This window comes from Mesoplodon densirostris, chromosome 19 (genome assembly GCF_025265405.1).
Source record: "Mesoplodon densirostris isolate mMesDen1 chromosome 19, mMesDen1 primary haplotype, whole genome shotgun sequence".
In the NCBI taxonomy this organism is placed as follows: domain Eukaryota; kingdom Metazoa; phylum Chordata; class Mammalia; order Artiodactyla; family Ziphiidae; genus Mesoplodon; species Mesoplodon densirostris.
Window position 1 is genome coordinate 21,008,314 of NC_082679.1, and position 16,993 is coordinate 21,025,306.

At 45.4% G+C, this 16,993-nt stretch overlaps 1 protein-coding gene across 2 annotated transcripts; it reads right to left on the reverse strand.

The window, feature by feature from the left end:
- Positions 1–716: 716 nt before the first annotated feature.
- Positions 717–12,452, reverse strand: CCNE1 (cyclin E1). Of its 2 annotated transcripts, none has more exons than XM_060083584.1 (12): positions 12,234–12,452; positions 11,718–11,769; positions 11,523–11,610; positions 11,227–11,286; positions 6,994–7,139; positions 6,745–6,880; positions 4,116–4,262; positions 3,248–3,343; positions 2,898–3,032; positions 2,676–2,787; positions 2,426–2,583; positions 717–2,127 (listed from the first exon to the last, which is right to left on the reverse strand). In XM_060083584.1, exons 2-12 carry the CDS (start codon positions 11,738–11,740, stop codon positions 2,005–2,007), a joined length of 1,224 nt encoding a protein of 407 aa, XP_059939567.1. In that variant the 5' UTR covers positions 11,741–11,769; positions 12,234–12,452; the 3' UTR covers positions 717–2,004. The 2 variants fall into 2 exon arrangements, with proteins under 2 accessions (XP_059939567.1, XP_059939566.1); XM_060083583.1 differs by having other exon boundaries at positions 11,227–11,295.
- Positions 12,453–16,993: the final 4,541 nt, after the last annotated feature.

The window sequence follows — 16,993 nt, forward strand, 5'->3', positions numbered from 1 at the left end:
TGGAAGAGGCTCCTTTAAAAGGGAAACTTGATTTCACTTACTAGTGGCATTTAGGGTTTCTGACAGAGCCACAGAAAATACTGGCTACTATGGATTTCACTTACCCTTCTGGGATTTATCCTTTATTAGCACAGATCATTAAGAGCTGCCTGTGGTAACACTGCCATTTAAGAAAATACCGAGTCTCCGGAAATGCAGCCCTCTGCCAATTTACACGTGAGGCAGCCTCAGCTCAGCATACTCAGTAACGAACACTCTCTGCAGTACAACGGCTTGCCAAATGGCCCATGAAACACTTACCTCAAACATGCTTTCAGACCAGTGTTTCCTCACATTTGCCAAGCTCTCCAACTTATATAAAACTTTGAAAATAGAAATGTTTTCAGTGCCACATTTTTGCACAGAATGTCAAATATAAATTAACCATTTTTAGGATTTTGCAAGTCACAAATGATCATTAAAAATTCACTACTTATAAGGCAAGAGCATCTCTGAGATGAAGAAATAATTAGCTAGGAGTATCCTCTGACTAAATACCATTACATGTAGATTTATAATACATTTATTAAGAAAACTGTATTAGAACTGCCAGAACTATAACATCACAATGTGAAAAAGTAGGATCTCTCTCAAATTTCATATAAATATGGTAGATTAAAAGGGGCTGCTTTTCTTTCTACTTCAGATAGATTTTTGCAAAATAATAAAATACCAAGTTGAAATAAATGATATTTATTTGCTCATTCGCCCTCCCATAATGAACCCATACATACACCAATGCATTGTGAGAAAATGAAACACAAGACTTGACAAGGCCATCACTTTGGGAATGTCCCACGAAACATGATGTGAACTGTACACACTGGGCCTTAAAGTGGACAGTAACCTCCTCTGTTAGCAAGGCACTTGGTGATTCCATCAATGGTCAGGGAACAGACTATATACGAATATCATGGCCTTGAACTACATATAATTTTACTTTGCATTTTCTTGTTCAAAGTATAGTTTTAGGCTACTATGTTAACAAGTTCTCCAAACCAAAAAAAAAAAAATACTTTAGGTTAAGCTTTGGGTAAGGATGAAAAGAGTATTAAATAACGCTAATTGCAAATACTTTATGACCCTTGTCCTGTGCTCGGGAAGGAATCATACCTAAGAATCCTCTCGATGCAGACGTGACTTGACTACTATCACCACAGCCAGCCAGTGAGCCCACCCGGAGCCACCACTGCACACGGCACTGTTGGAAGATGCCAATCAGAGCCTCATTCCAGCTCAGGGGCCCTGAGGAGGCCTGTGAGGCTGCACCTGAAGCTCACTTCAAAAGTTTTCTTTTAATATATTTGCTTGAGAGGCTTGAGCTTCGAGAAGCATGAAGTTAAAAAAGAGAACCTGATATAGCCACATTCAAAGTTGACTCCTAACTTAAATTACCAGACATAGCTCATAAAACCAGCTGTCTCAAAGACAGTGTTTTATCTTTATTAAAAAACGGATAAACATAGCAGCACTTAGAAAACAACAGTTCATAAAAGGCATTGTACACTGTCAACTGATAGTATGGAAAGGGGAGGCCCCCAGCATAGCTGGTTGTGGGCTGCGCATCGTAACGCTCACAACCACCTGTTCCACTTAATACGACTTGACCCAGAACAGCCAGGGGGAGACCAACAGCAACATGGCACTCCTCAACTTCAAGCCTTTGTTATTTGTGTGAATAGTCAATTAAGTCAAGTATCACCCTCCTTAGCAGCATCTGGAGCACTCATTGGTGTTCTGGAGGTGGCTGGTGTACTTGACCCACTTATTTAAAAAATCTAAGCATTCAATAAAAAACACTTCTCCCTGTCCAAGGCCATCTACAGAAACCTTCTGTTGCGGAAGAGACATGCTCTTCCATTTAAATATCTGTAAAAGCTAATGCACGCCTCTGCTGCAGTAGACGGGAGAGAACTAGGGGCAGGCACTTCCGCACAGCTGTCTTTGGTGAGGATGCTGGTGTGGTCATGCTGTTCCTTGCCCACTGCTCTGCTTCTTACTGCTCTGTGGGGGGGTGAGGACCCCAGTGGGGAGAGGAGAAATCCTATTTTCTTCAGACAATATGGCTTTCTTTACTTGGGCTTTGTCCTGTTGATAAGAATAAAAGCCAGAAATGTTAACATGGAAGAATGTATCCTTTGGGCTTCACTTACTTTGTGCTTTTTTCTACGGAGATGAGTGAAGGAAAAAAATAGCGAAGAACAATCTAAAAGTCTCTGGGCTACATGACACTTAGAGAGAGGATCTGTTGACCACCATTTTTCTTTGCCACGGAATTAAAAGAATTGGAGTCTTTTGGGGATATCTGGAACCTGTGGGAAAGAGAGTGAAGAGGCTGCTCGGGCAGTTTTAAGAATTCATCTGGGAAACAAGGAACAGTACTGACCAGCAAATCCAAGCTGTTTACGTGGGTCTGGATGTTGTGTGCATCTTCAGCAGGAACTCCCCTGAAGTGCTTAAGTTTTGAACTTCCTGTTTCCCTTATAACCATGGCAAATGGAACCATCCACTTGACACACTTCTCTATATCACACCACTGATACCCTGCAATGAAAATACATGTTAGGCTCAATCTGAGGCCAACAACTGGCTTATAAGTTCAATGCACCTGTGAATGGACTGGAAAGCCAACGTACCTGAAACCTTTTGCATCAACTCAGATGAAGAGAAATGATACAAGGCAGAAGCAGCAAGTACCCCATAAGAAAATTCTAAGCAGCCGACATCCAGGACACAGAGATCTAAAAGCTATGGAGAAGAAAAGAACACTGAGGGACACGGCCAACACACATCCCTTCTAGAGTTACTCCATCTAGTGGTGGAGTAGGTCGCCCCACAGAGGTAATAAAGCCACTTACCTCTGCAATCTGTATGAAGATTTGCTGAGGATACTGCGGCAGGAGCACTTCATAAAAATCATTTAGATATGCGACCTGCATGTATACATTCAGCCAGGACACAATGGTCAGGGGACTTAAATGCCACTTAAGGGCCTAAGGGAAAACAGAGAGAAAAGAGACCAATCGTTGAAAAAAGAAAAAGACATTACTACTCCCTTTGGTCCTCTAAAGAGTTCAAAATGCAGCCATTTCCCATGCCACAATGTGTCCAGCTAGAGAACACCTAGCCAGATGCACTCATGCTGAATATAGAAAAGATATTATGTAGGAATTTTTAAAAAGGACTGAAAAACTAACTTGTAACCTACCTTCATAATGATTAACTCCATGGTAAGAATTTCATCTCCTGAACAAGCCCCATCTGTAACATAAGCAAACTGGTGCAACTTTGGAGGATAGATTTCCTGAAAGGAAATAAAAGGAAGATACTACTAGCAAAAAGTCCACCTCTGATAGTTTTAACTTATAATGTACCTCCCAAATTATTCGTTTTTTGTTTTTGTTTTTTTTTGTTTTTGCGGTACGCAGGCCTCTCACTGTTGTGGCCTCTCCCGTTGCGGAGCACAGGCTCCGGACGCGCAGGCTCAGTGGCCATGGCTCACGGGCCCAGCCGCTCCGCGGCATGTGGGATCTTCCCGGACCAGGGCACGACCCCATGTCCCCCGCATCGGCAGGTGTACTCTTAACCACTGCGCCACCAGGTAAGCCCCCAAATTATTCTTTTTAGTATGCTGACATAGAAAGAAAGAAAGGGTACATTGATGGGATAAATACAAGAGCCACTCCAGTGGTTCAAAATGCATTAATTGTGAAAGAAATGAAACACTTACCCACATCAATCAATCAATAAATCAATCAAACTTTTACCCAATGGGGAGCTTTGACATTTTCACCTTTTCAACATGTTTGAAAGCTGTGCCCATCCACCCTTCTAATCACACCAAAATTTTAATCCTCTTAGGTCAAAGTTCAATTTTTTGGATTAAAGGAATTATATTAACCTAAGCATTTTATATATTCATACTTTTCTTGGTTAATTTCTAGCTTTTTGTGTGTGTGTGGCTGAACTTTAGAAGGCCTCAAATTAGAAAAATTTAGACAAATAGTTGACCTCTTCCCCTAATCTCAGTGGAGCTCAAGCATGTACTACATAACAAATATGTGAAAATTATTTACCTCAAGTTTGGCAGCAATAAATAAAGATGAAATCCCAATAAGTTGTAAAAGCGTTTTTACAACATTTTGTTGTGTTGCCATATACCGATCAAAGAAATCCTGTGCCAAGTAAAATGTCTCTCTGTGAAGTTTATAAACTTCACACACCTGAAAAAATAGTAAGTTTTAGAACAGTTACTTGAGAAAAAAAGAAAGACAAAAAACTTGTCATGAGTTTGGTGAAGGATAATATAACCAAATCAAGAGAGAGAACCTGGCTTTTCTGAAAGGATGGTTACCTTGCTTGTCCCTAAGCACATGCACAATGAAAAACTGGAACTCACGTATAAGGATGAAGTGTTCTGTGATCTATAATATAAGAGCAAACGTTCATAGGCTGCGGAAAGAAGGTACATTCACAGCCTGTTAAAAGCAGCACTTCAAGGAAAAATGGAATTTTCTCAAAGAAAGGTGTCCCCCTTTATAAGTTGCATTATGACATGAGGAAAGAACTACCATATTTCTTCACAATGGGCACTATCAGTATGAAAGTTTGAAAGCTGGAACATACATTTATTTAAAGACTACAACTCTAAACACTAAAACACTTAATCTGTTAATCACAAGAGGCAAATGGTTTTTTAAAAACATTAAACAAAAGACTCGGAGCCCTAGGTTCTAGCATAGGCTCCCCTTTGGACAAACCCATTTATCTCGGATTATCTCAGACTATAAAATTAGGACAATACCTGTTTTGCCTACCTCACAGGATTGCTGTGAGGTGTGGTGAAATAGTGTACATGATGGAGTTGAAAAGGACCAAGGAAATATTAGACCTCAATTCATAACTGTCATCAAATGTCTGATTGTGCATTTAAAACTGCTGTTCCTAAACAGTATATCCCATGTAAGTACACTTCGTGGGGTTAATAAGTAGAAAAGGCACCGAAGGAAAACAACAAACAGAACATTAGTAGAAAACTCTATCAATCACCAAAGAGTGTTTCTGAAGTCCAGGTGGAGCCATATTTAGATTTAGTTTTTATAAAATAACACAACTAAAATAGGATCAGAAGTAAAACTAGAGCTTCTGTTCTCTAAGGAACAAACTTTCAGACTATTTTACCCAGCTCACCAGTGGGCACACAGCATAAGCACTGCCTTTCTTATGTACAGACTTCTTGGCTGGGCTAGGGGCTGGGAAACTTAACATCGCTGCACATGAGCCTGCCTGTGAACTGTGGACTCCAGTCTTGTCCCACTGAAGACATAAAGGTTACCATTCTTTTCTATCCTTTCAATAGTATTACATGACTTTTTTCATTGTCTTGAAGGGAAAATCATTTCTTTAAAGTATCAATTGCATCAATAGCATCAATTGCATGATATAAAATAGAACCTCTCAGTCACGTCATCTTATGAGCTGAAGCCTGAGAGGTTAAAGCATACCACATCTAATGCTTCAAGGAATTATAAAATGTTCCAAAAGGCCCATAAGGGCTATGTGCCATGGTGGGTCTGTGGACAACTGCAAGGCCAAAGAATTTGTACATTTGTACATTTTCTATGTTGACATTTTCAGGGACCAATAAAGAAAAGCAAATTAAGAATGATAAAAATAGCTATCTTTTCTTGCCTACTATGTAAACTGTACTTCATATACACTATTTCTAATCCACACAAACTCTGCAAGCAAATATTGCTAGAAAACATTACAGTTGAGAAAACCAAGACTCAAAGTTAAGTGACTTGCCTGACTGAAGCACACAGACGTTAAATGGCAGCAGGGGATTTGACTCTAGGACAAGCACAACAGGGGTACACATACCCCTGCTAATACAGACTTCCTAAAGGGTACGTGGCACAGTTCAGTTTTAGGGAATACTTAGACACTCAACTTCCATATGTGCTTTCATAAAACGGATCTACCTGAGATGTCCTTCCACATCACAGAAGAAAGCCCACTTCTCACCCACCCAAGGCTTACAGAGGTGTCCAGGAAGTGTCCTTAATTGAGCCGCTACTGAGTCACCCACACTTCCTCCCAGAAAGAGGTGCACTGCTTATACAATATTACTTTTTACGTTTAACATTTATCACAATTTGTAATACTTGTTATTTTGATCAATTATAGAGAAGTATGATAGTGTGATCAATAAAAGATTTGAACAATATATTTTGTTAGGATAAAATTCTGTGGGTAAAGAGAAATGAATCTCAAGGAGTTAAAAAGAAACAATGTAAATTTTTTGCCTTAAAGATAAATTTGTTCATATATTTTTAAAACATTTGGTAGTGGCTATCAAATAGCTGTTATCCACATTCCACTGTGTACACTCAAAAGCAATTTGAGCATACAAATTGAAAGATCAAATAATTTATAATTAATTGGAAAATACAACCTTTGCAACTATTTAAATTTTGAGAAAAAAAATTAGATGCCAACTTAAAAATATCTAAGGGGTAAAGATACTTCAGAAATTCTTTTAAGGAAGTACATAAGCAAAAAAGTTAGGCCACTGTAGTATAGATACCACAGTTCAGAGACACAGAATGTGTCAATGGAATCAAACACTTGAAGAGATAATAACAGCACAGAAGAATCTAGAAATGGCCAATGCTTCTAGTTCACAGGAAGGCTCCAGCTCACCTCCATTAACCAATCTAGAAGAATCGCTCGCATTTTAGGCTGCAGGAGAGGGTGCCGCTGCATAAAGTGCTTATCCCTCAAGTATGTCTTTTCCTTGTTTAACATGATTTTCCATACTTCCTCTCTATTTGCCCAGCTACAAAAAACAAAAGCAAGCAAAAGACAGGTGTCAGTATGCATCCGTACTAGTGAGGCGGGAGTGCACACAGGGAGTTAAGAGATCCAGAAGGCACTCAGCAGTCAGCTTACTTCAGTACAGGCAGTGGTGAGGCTCTGGACGGTGTGCAACTCTGAGGCTTATATGCAGAATTCGGGTATACGAGCTCATCCTCTTCTTTGTCAGGTGTGGGAATCAAGGAGCAGGGGTTTTCACAGACTGTATTACTGTCCCAAGGCTGTAAAGAAAGACACATTAAAAAAATGTTTGATGTAAACCAGCTGTTTTTACATTCATTGATTTGTCAAACAGCCAGTAAAACAGAAAATGTCTTCACGCTGGAGAGAAATCTCTAGGCCTAAGTCAATATTCTGGCCTAAATTAAGATGGAGATAGCATGGAAGACACAGAAATGACTCCAAGCTTTCATTTCATTTTGTCATTAGCTTAGGAGTCTATGCAGTAAAACCTAAGAAAACTACAGTCAGTAGCATTTTACCCTCCACATCATCATCCTCATATGAAGTGACTGAGCAGCAAAATAGACACAGGAAGGGTAAGACAAAATGCAAACAGCTCTTATATTACCAAAAAAACAAAAGAATAAAATCTCTTGGCAGCTCCGTAAGATACTGAGCATGACTCCTAAAGTGTGTTGTGAGATTATTTGGTCACAATTCAAAGATTTGGTTTTTTAATAAGTACAACTAACCTAATGAAATGTCTTAAAAGTGAAAGACAATTTCCAGTAAAAGCATTTACATAAGCACTCCACAATCACAAGTATAAAAAATCAAAATGTAACCTGATTGCCATCTATATTTAAAGTCTCCCCATTTTAAAACAAAACCCATCAAATGTGACATCTTCCTTTGGTTGCAGGTCAAGTCAAAATTATTACATAACGGGGACCTTTCCTTTTCCTTAACTCAAAATGAAACAAAAGGAGTATCTGCCTAGTTAAAACCGAAACAAGCAACAGTCACAGGATATATTAAAAAGTCTGTACAGATAAAGCCTAAAGACCTCTTTAAAGGCTGTAGAGATAAAGATAAAGCCTGAAGACCTCTGAAACCCACCCCAAAGACTTGCAAATGCTTCTTTTAAAGATTCCAGATACTTAATTTAAGTCAATTTTTAATATTTGGAAAATAATGTCATTTTGCCATTTAACATTTTTCCTTTTAAAGCTACTCTATTATCTTACTCTAAAGGACTATTATTGATTTTCAAAATTATAAAATAGTAATTTTATTGAAGACAGGGCATGTTAACAATCCTGCCAGTATGGAAGCTCTGTGAAAAGTCTGAGACTCTTGGCACTTTTTTTTTTTTTTAAAGCAGAGAGATCTTTAATATTGACTAGAAAAGAGACAACGGAGAGGACTATAAATGAACATGGAAACTTTGGCTCTAAATGCTGCCTGCAAGATATGGGACAGGGTGTCTATCACAGCACACCGGTCACTTTCAGAGGAAGCCAGAGCACTTTCAGGGTACTGAGAAGAGCAAAGCAGGATAAAGCTCTTCTCCATCCAATGTGCAAAGAATTGGGCATGCAAATTAACCATGGCAGCTCTTGCCAACAGCTGCTGGAGAAGGGCAACATCCTCTTCCAGTTCTAGTATCATGTGCTGGTAGTATTTCCTTGACCCAAAAAGGGTCACATTACAACCGCTTTAAGTTGCTCTTCATTCAACAATGAATTCTAGTTTTGAAAGCAGAAGCTGGTTGTCATCCTCTACAGCCACATGGCTGAAATAGCTGAGAGGAGGCTTTTGGAGGTAAAATGGTAACATTTCCCTACCTGTAGTTCACAGACAAATTGGGTGAACCACAAGCAGACAAATGGTCCCCAAAGTTGGCCTTTTAGGAACCAGTGGATGAAGCAGAATAATGAAGCCTGTATCATTTAACTTGAGTGCATACCATGTCTCAAAGAAAGCAAGATCAGTCTGACTTTAGGAAGGAACTGGGTAACAGCAAGAGACCAGTTTTGATTATTCCTAACAACCCCTGACTCTTTATGCCACTTTTAACTGAGAATAAAACTACCTTATGCAAAATTATGTTCTGAGAAGTAACTAACAGAAATTCCAGGACTCCACTTCAGTAAAAAAGTTGGGTCTCATGCAAAAAATTGAACAAAAAAAAATGGATATGTTAAATAGACTTTAGATAAAAGAGTATTATCTTCATTGAGAAAAACCTAAGGTAAGAATCAAAGGTTCCATGTGGTCTTGATGAAGCAGTTTCATGGAGTTGAGCATGAGGGCTACAGGTAGCTCAGAGCTGTTGAACAGGGCTGAACTATGATAACTCCAGAGGAAAAGTCTGTGTAATTAATTGGCAAAAGGCTGTTACCCCAAAATTCTAGCTTCATGAATCTACACAGAGAAATAACGTAAGACATTGATTGCTCCATAAATGATGGGTAATTTTCAAGCTATCTACTTGGCAAAATGTGTAGAAACCTGTTGTCATTAATCTCTGAACAACCATGAAAACGCCTTCTAGTGGGAAATAATATGGCTATTCATGTATCACATCTACCAACTCTCTGCAGTCCAAGGATAGGACCAAAGCCCTATCTTAGGCACCCTAGGCACAGCTCAGGTTATCTTTGAGAACAGAACCTACTCTAAAACCCCAAGAAGTCAACAGGGACAGCTTTGCTTCATCCTAAGTTAAAAATTTCAATTCTGGGCTTCCCTGGTGGCGCAGTGGTTGAGAATCTGCCTGCCAATGCAGGGGACACGGGTTCGAGCCCTGGTCTGGGAAGTTCCCACGTGCCACAGAGCAACTAGGGCCGTGAGCCACAACTACTGAGCCTGCGCATCTGGAGCCTGTGCTCTGCAACAAGAGAGGCCGCGATAGTGAGAGGCCCACGCACCACGATGAAGAGTGGCCCCCGCTTGCCGCAACTAGAGAAAGCCCTCGCACAGAAACGAAGACCCAACACCGCCAAAAATAAATAAATATTTTTTAAAAAACCTTCAATTCAAATCACAGGCGGGAAAATAACCAATCTTGAATTTCACAAAGTAGAGGTCCATTTTAGTAGAAATCCACAAAAATTAACTTGCTTGGTTTGAACTCTTTACAGGGAGAAAAAAGGAAAAAAAGGAAAGAACTTGGAACGCACTGTCTTATTTCCTTTCCTAAAGTGACGTATTTCTTCTTCTAATACAGCAAGGAAATCACCAAGCCATTGTTCAATATTCAGTGGAACCTCCCCAGAAATACTAATTACTAGGGTCTTATGTGCAGTAACAACTTTTTACAAATAATGTGGCCCTCGGCTTTGAAGCCCTTCACTCTTCCAAACCCAGTTGCTATGGCTGTTGCTCACTGCCCTAAAAGTGATGTGCTGCCACTGCTAACCTAATCAGGACCACTATCCTCAGCTCAAATACTATTCCTGCTCAGCTTTTATCTGCTATAGCGTCAGAAAGCCTCATCAGCTAGTTTGGAGATAGGCTGCTTCCCCTACTAGAGCCATAACTACAGTCTCCAGCCATTTCTGGAGGCAGAGAGATAATACAAGCTTTTTCTGCTAGGAACTTCTGATATTATGATGATACCATGAGCATGCAAGAAATATGGCGGGAACTCCATGAAGGAGGGGCAAGAGAAATGGACTAGTCAATTTTCAAAATGTGTTGAGATGCACATATCATTACACACAATGTCCTACTAATACTCTGGTGGAGGCCAGATCAAGCGCCAGGTGAGTGACCACTGTAGGTCATTGCTGGATGGGCTAGAAGAACTTTCAGAAAGAGGGAAAAAGTTTGAAACATGACCTAAAGGGGGTGGGAGCAGGGAAGGGAAGTCCTTAAGCACCATGATGAAGAAACACAAGTGTGGATGTGTGCTCATGTGTACACACAAACCCCATCCTCACAGTTACCCAAAGAGCTCTCTCTCAGGAGCCCTCCCCGCAGTTCACCAGCCCACAGAGAGGCTGTAGGACAGACTCCGCCCCTGGCTTGCACAGGACTCTGGGTTACTTTCTTCCTCTAACTGAGTCTCAGTTTCCTCAAGGGCAAAAGGAGAGGACTGAGTTATGTGAGGTCCATTCTGGTTCTTCCAGACATCAGCGCATATTTGTCATCTCAGAGATGTCAGTCAGGAACACAGACCTTCCTGGAATCTCAAGGCTGGCAGAGGTCAATGCCCATTGACAGGCACAGCGCTCAGTTGTATGGACTGTGGCCACAGTTAGAGAAAAAGCCTTCAGCAGAAGGCAAGGAAATGTGAGACTTAATGTGACCCCCAAAAAGGAGACCCTCAACTTAGATCTAATCAGAAAATGTACCTACCTGACTGCCACACTGGCTTCTCACGGTCCTGTCAATTTTGGCAACTTCTTCATCTGGATCCTGCAAAAACTAACATAAAACAACCCACACCCCAAGGAAACACACCAAACAGCCCAAAGACAAAAACACAGAGAGAGAGAAGAAAAAGAAAGCTGGTAAGGTTATGAGCACCATTTCTGCCAAACGTACCCCCCTTGACCCCCTATCAATAAATATGTGGTCAGAACCCAGCCTGGTACCCAGGTAAGATGGGGGGTGGGGGGGAATCCTCCCCCACCTGTCTCCTTTGTACTCACAACGGCCACATTTGCCTTCCTTTTCCTGGAGCGAACAGAGACATCGGTGCCGCTTTCCTCTTTCATGGTGCCGGGTTCCTTCCCATCCCTGAAAAGCCAGGATGGCACAGAGGTAAGAGTTCTCCCCAAATCTCGGCCCACCCCTCCCCCACCACTGCACACCTTCCCCTTCCCCGCAGCGGCCAGGCCACTCACCTCTCCTTCTTTTCCCTCGGCATGGCGCTGGGCGCAGGATCAGACCTCAGGCCTGGGGGCACGAAGCGGCAGTGGGGTGAGGACGGCCGGCGGAGGGGACCAGGGCCCGCCGGTCCGTCCCGGGCACCCCTCCCCCTCCCGCGAGGGCGGCAGCAGCGGCGGGAGCCTCCCGGGCCGGTCGGGAAAATGGCCGATGGGCCCGGGGTGGCCTGTCACCCGTGGCGCCGCCAGCGGCCCGCGATGCCGTGTCGGAACCCGGGGTGGGGGGGGGGCCTCGACGCCCCCCGAAACCCTCGCCGGCCCATCGCCTCCCTCGGGGCCCCGTCTGCCTCAGTCTTCCCCTCAACACCTCCCTGTAGCCTGTCCCTGAGTCACCCTACCGGGGCACCCCGCGCTGACGCCTCCAGGGACCCGGCACCCGGCCTCGCCCCACCCCCACCCCGGCCCGGCCCGACCCGGACGCTCCAGGAGTCCCAGCCTGCCGCGCCGTCCGGCAGCCCGCGGCGGGGTCCTTACCCGAAGCCGTTTCCGCGGCAGGCACGCGGGCTGCACGAGCCGAGGCCGGAGGCAGGAGGCAGAGGCGAGCGGAAAGCCGGGAGGCGGGAGGCTGCGGAGGGCCGAGCGCGCGGCGGTGGCGGGATCCGCGCCTGCCCCCTACACCGCGCTGGCGGCCGAGCCGGCTGCTCCTGCGCCCGGCTAAGAGCGGGACATTTAAAAATCCCTGCGCGCGGAACGGGCCCCCGGCCCGCCCTCGCGCCCTCCCGCCCTCCCGCCACCCTCCGCCCCGCCCCGGCCGGCTGGGAGCCCCTCAGCGGCCGCCCGATGGCCCGGGTCCGCCCAGCCACCGCCCTCAGGACCGCCCCGTGTGGCGCGGGCCGGCCCCGGCGCTCCGGACCGCCAGGGGCGGGGCCAGCGCGGGGCGGGGCTAAGTGACAGGGCCTGCGCGCCGGAGAGGCGAGGCCCGGAGGCCGGGCGGGGCCTGCGCGGCTAGAGCTGCGGAGCCCGCGCGGGGCCGGACTCGTGGGCAGGCCCGCGCGCGCGTGGGGGCGGGGCCGCGCAGGCGGGACGCGGGGAGCTCTGGCGCGAGCGCGGCAGAGGGGCGGGTCGCCGGTCTCCGGGGGCGGAGCCGAGCGGCGCTGGAGCGGCAAAAAGCCGCGTGGCCTGCGCGGGTGGAATGTAAACACGGCTGGCGGCTGGGGTTCGGGCCCCGGCTGGGGTCTGCCAGAAGACCCGACGTCCGTTGGCCTCCGGCGCGCGCTCCCTGTCCCTCCTTGCACGTCCTCCCTGCCCCCGAGACGCAGGGTTCCGGGCCCTGAGTCGGGGCGGGGATGTGCCCAAGGTCACAGCGCCTGGTCACAGAGCCTAGAACCAGGGCCTCAGGCCACCTGATCTGGGGCCCCCTGGGGAACAGCTGTTACTCCTGGATGCGCGTCCATCCCTCTGTCCATGCGTGCTTGCGTCCATTCAGCTAATAGTAGATCACCTTCCATGTGTGCCCCTTCCCCCAAAATTCTTCAGAAGACCTTTCTGATGCTGGGATTTCACGCAGACCTCTCTAGCTTAAGTGTTTACATCGACGGGCCGTAAAATCAAATCTACACTCCCTGCCTTACAGGACTCTGCGTGGACTGGCCCTCAACCCCTCTCAGACCATTCCTTCAACCCCCCTCCCCTCACAGCTCTTTTGGCCACCCTGTGTCCTTTCTCATGTCAGGGCCTTGGAGTTTGTTGTCCCCAGCTCTAGCCCCTTCTGGCTGCTCATCCTTCCCGAGAACTTCAAGGTCTTCAGTGACCACTTAATCTAGAGCAACCCTATCCCCAGGAGTTCCTGTCCACCTCATTGCCCTGCTGTGGTTCCTTCACAGCCCTTGCCACCATATGTCTCTTGCTCCTGTCCATGTTTGGTGCTCCGTTCCCTACCTTGTCTGTCTTGTTCACTGCTGTATCCCCCAGCTCTTGGCAAAGTCCCTGGAGGAAGGGAGGCACTTAAATCTTACTTGTGAAGGAATGCTTGAAAAACACAATGACCAAGCCCTTGTGGAGTTTACAGGCTAAGAAGAGAGACAGGTATTGAACAATCATCACTTGAAAGTACCTACTGTACTAAACTTCTAGAAGAAGCATGTAGCAGAGGGCTCCTAAACACTCCTAAGCCCCTTCCTGATTTACAGTCCCAGTCTTGGACCTCCTCCCTCCATGACTGTCTTCTTGAAGTTAGAGACTAGATCTTATTGGAGGGCCTGACCTGTGTCATCCTCAGAGGTCCCTGCTAGCAGATTGTTGACCTTCCAGGGGCTCTGAGGTCAAGGCTGCTGAGATGACTTGCTCAGATTGGCTTAGGTAGGCATGGGAACCCAGGCTCCTGAATTCCCAGCCCTTAGGTAGTAACAATAACAGGTATCACAGACATTTCCAAAATAGCAGATTTGCCCTAAATCCTTCAAAGTATTATCTCAACTAAACTTCACAATAATCCTGTGATGTTGATACCATGATTGTCTTATTTCACATATTGCATCTATCTACTTCTTAGGGTCATTGTAAGGATTAAGTGAAATAATGCAGATGAATTGCTGAGTACAGAGCCTGGCACATAATAACTACCCAATAAATGACAATTGTTTAACAATGATAGACAAGACAGTTTTCCATAGTGGTTGTAGCAATTTATACTCCTACCAGCAAAGAATAAGAATTCCTGATGTTCTATACCCTAGCCGATATTTTCGTTAGTGGTAAAATGGATAAGTAAATTTTGGTATATTCATTCAGTGGAATACTACACAACAATAAAAAGGACAAACCACTGGAACATACAGCAATATGGATGAATCTCACAGACATAATGGTAAGCACAAGAAGCCAGATACAAAACAGTATTCCTGTGTGATGCCAGTTATTAGAAGTTTAAGAAAAGACAAAAACTGTGGTGACAGCAATAAGACCCCTCTGGGGTGGGGGTTCTGGGTACCACCATACACATGTTTTATATCTTGATCTGAGTAGTGGTTACATGGCTGTGTACATATATAAAAGTTCAATCACATTTGTGATTTGTGCACTTTACTGAGCATATGTAATACCTAAAAAATAAAATAGTTATTTTTTTAAATAATTTAAAACAAAGTAAAGCAAGACTTTAATAATCCCTGCCCACTCAGGAACTTCCAGTCTGGAAGGGAGGCAGTCATGTAGGTTGGCAGTTGCAGTACAGAATGATAAAGGCTAGGATGGGAAAATTCTGGGGGCTACGAATTCATGTGGAGTTGGGGGCAAGGGCAACCAATCTACTCCTGGACACTAAGAAGGCTGCTTGGAGGAAGCAGCCTCTAGGTCTGAAAGATGAATGAATTTGGCAGGAACAGTAGAAAAGTTTTGTCCAAGGCAGCAGAAACAGCCTGCACAAAGACTTGGAGTCTTCAGAATTCACTGATGGCTACTCGTCTGGAGCAGTTCACCTTTGGCTCTTGGAGTTCATTTCATTCTGTGTCCAAACATTGACACAGCCTTGAGGGAGACTGTGCATTACACTAGAGGTGGTAAAACAGCTGCTGTGTAGGGAGGACAGCACCTTCCCTCTGCCATGAGACTTTGGGAAAGTCCTTAACCTCTTGGTGCCTCAATTTCCTCATCTGTAAAATGGGTGTGATTTTAATTATTCCAACCTCGAGAGTTGCTGTGAGGAATAAATGTATTAATACCTATAATGCATTTGCTATAGTATCTAGCATAGAGTAAGTGTTCAATATGTATCAACAATTATTATTATTATTATTTATTAAAAAATTGGGGGCATTGGCTTACCTTCATATGTGGTTTAGGCCCTGATGATGGTGGAGGGTAAGGAACCAGGATATAAGTGTTAAGAAGTAATCCCATGGGGGTTGCAAGGGGAAAGTTCTTCCCAGATAGGATTCCTTAACCCAGGGCCCCCAGGCAGCCTTCAGGGTCCCAGGAAACTGCCTGCTGACAGTGCTGGCCTATCAGGTGCACTTTCCTGGGCAGCTGGTGCATAACTATTACCAGCTCCTTAGAGGCACCTCACAAAAGTTAAGGAGCACTGGAGAGGGTTGATGAGGGAAGGTGTGGGCTGTGACTGGGAGTGGAGCTGGCCCAGGCTTTGCTATCAGGCAGAGCTGGACAACTGTGGCTGCCTGGCTGAGCCAAAGCTGGGGGGTCTTGTGAGGCTACACACAGGAAAACCAGAAGAAGAGAGGTCAGACTGGCTGCACCACTGCAACGGTGTGGACTGTGGCGTCAGGGCCAGGCAGGATGAGCAGGACCCAGGGCCAAGGAACTGAGTGTGGGAAGGCCTCAGAGGCTTGGCTCCTGTCCTCCTGCAGCCCTGGGGATCTGTCTGCGCAGCCTGCCAGGTCAGCCGGAGTCCCAGGCCCAGCCCACTCCCCAAGACTTGATTACTGTTCAGATCAAGCTCACACTGCTGTGGATTCCGAGGGGGGAGATTAGCAAACCAATAGGTGGCCCAGCCCTGGCCTAACCCTCTCTTACACTGGAAAGCAAGTCCAGTCAACACTTTAGACAGAGGCTCTGGTTAATTAAAAAACTCCAGTGAAAACTAAAACCTTTAAACTGAGTATATGACAGAATAATGATGGCAGCTGACATTTATGGATTCTGTCCTAAGCTGGGGGTTGCCAGGAACAGAGACAAATTTGAAGACATTTCAAGGAGTGGGAGTGTGTGACCAGGTTGCTGGGGGAGGGGCAGTTATGCAGCAACAAGCAACCCCCCCAGCATGGGCTAAGACACAAGAGTGCTTTGTTCTGTGTCTGACCACCATATTCCCAGCTTTCAGCTAAATCGCCTCATCTTAGGTTTTCTGAAGGCAGGCACAGCTGCAAGACACAGAGCAGGGGCTTGGAAAGAGGAAGCCCTGGAATCTCTCTTCTGATCAGGGACTCACATTTTCCTTGCAGCACCACACTCTTGAACTTGATGGGGGAGGGGGACTTGGCCAATCAGGGCACTGCATTCCTGACTGTGTCATTGGTTCAGGGGTAGGCACATGACCCAGTCTGGACCAGTGAAAATCCTCTGGAGTTGCTAAGCTGATGGGAAGAGGTCTGGAACCAGGAGGCCATCTTGCCACTCAGGGCGACCTTCCTTAGAGGGAGGTCCTCTGGGGGGGGTGGGGCGGGGTGCACAGGGAAGCAGAGCCAGAGGAGAGGGGAGGCAGCCTTCTGATTTGTTGAGCTCCTGGATCCAATCAAGCCCAAGACCAGATTACTAGGAACTTTCTGGATGCTGGAGCCAAT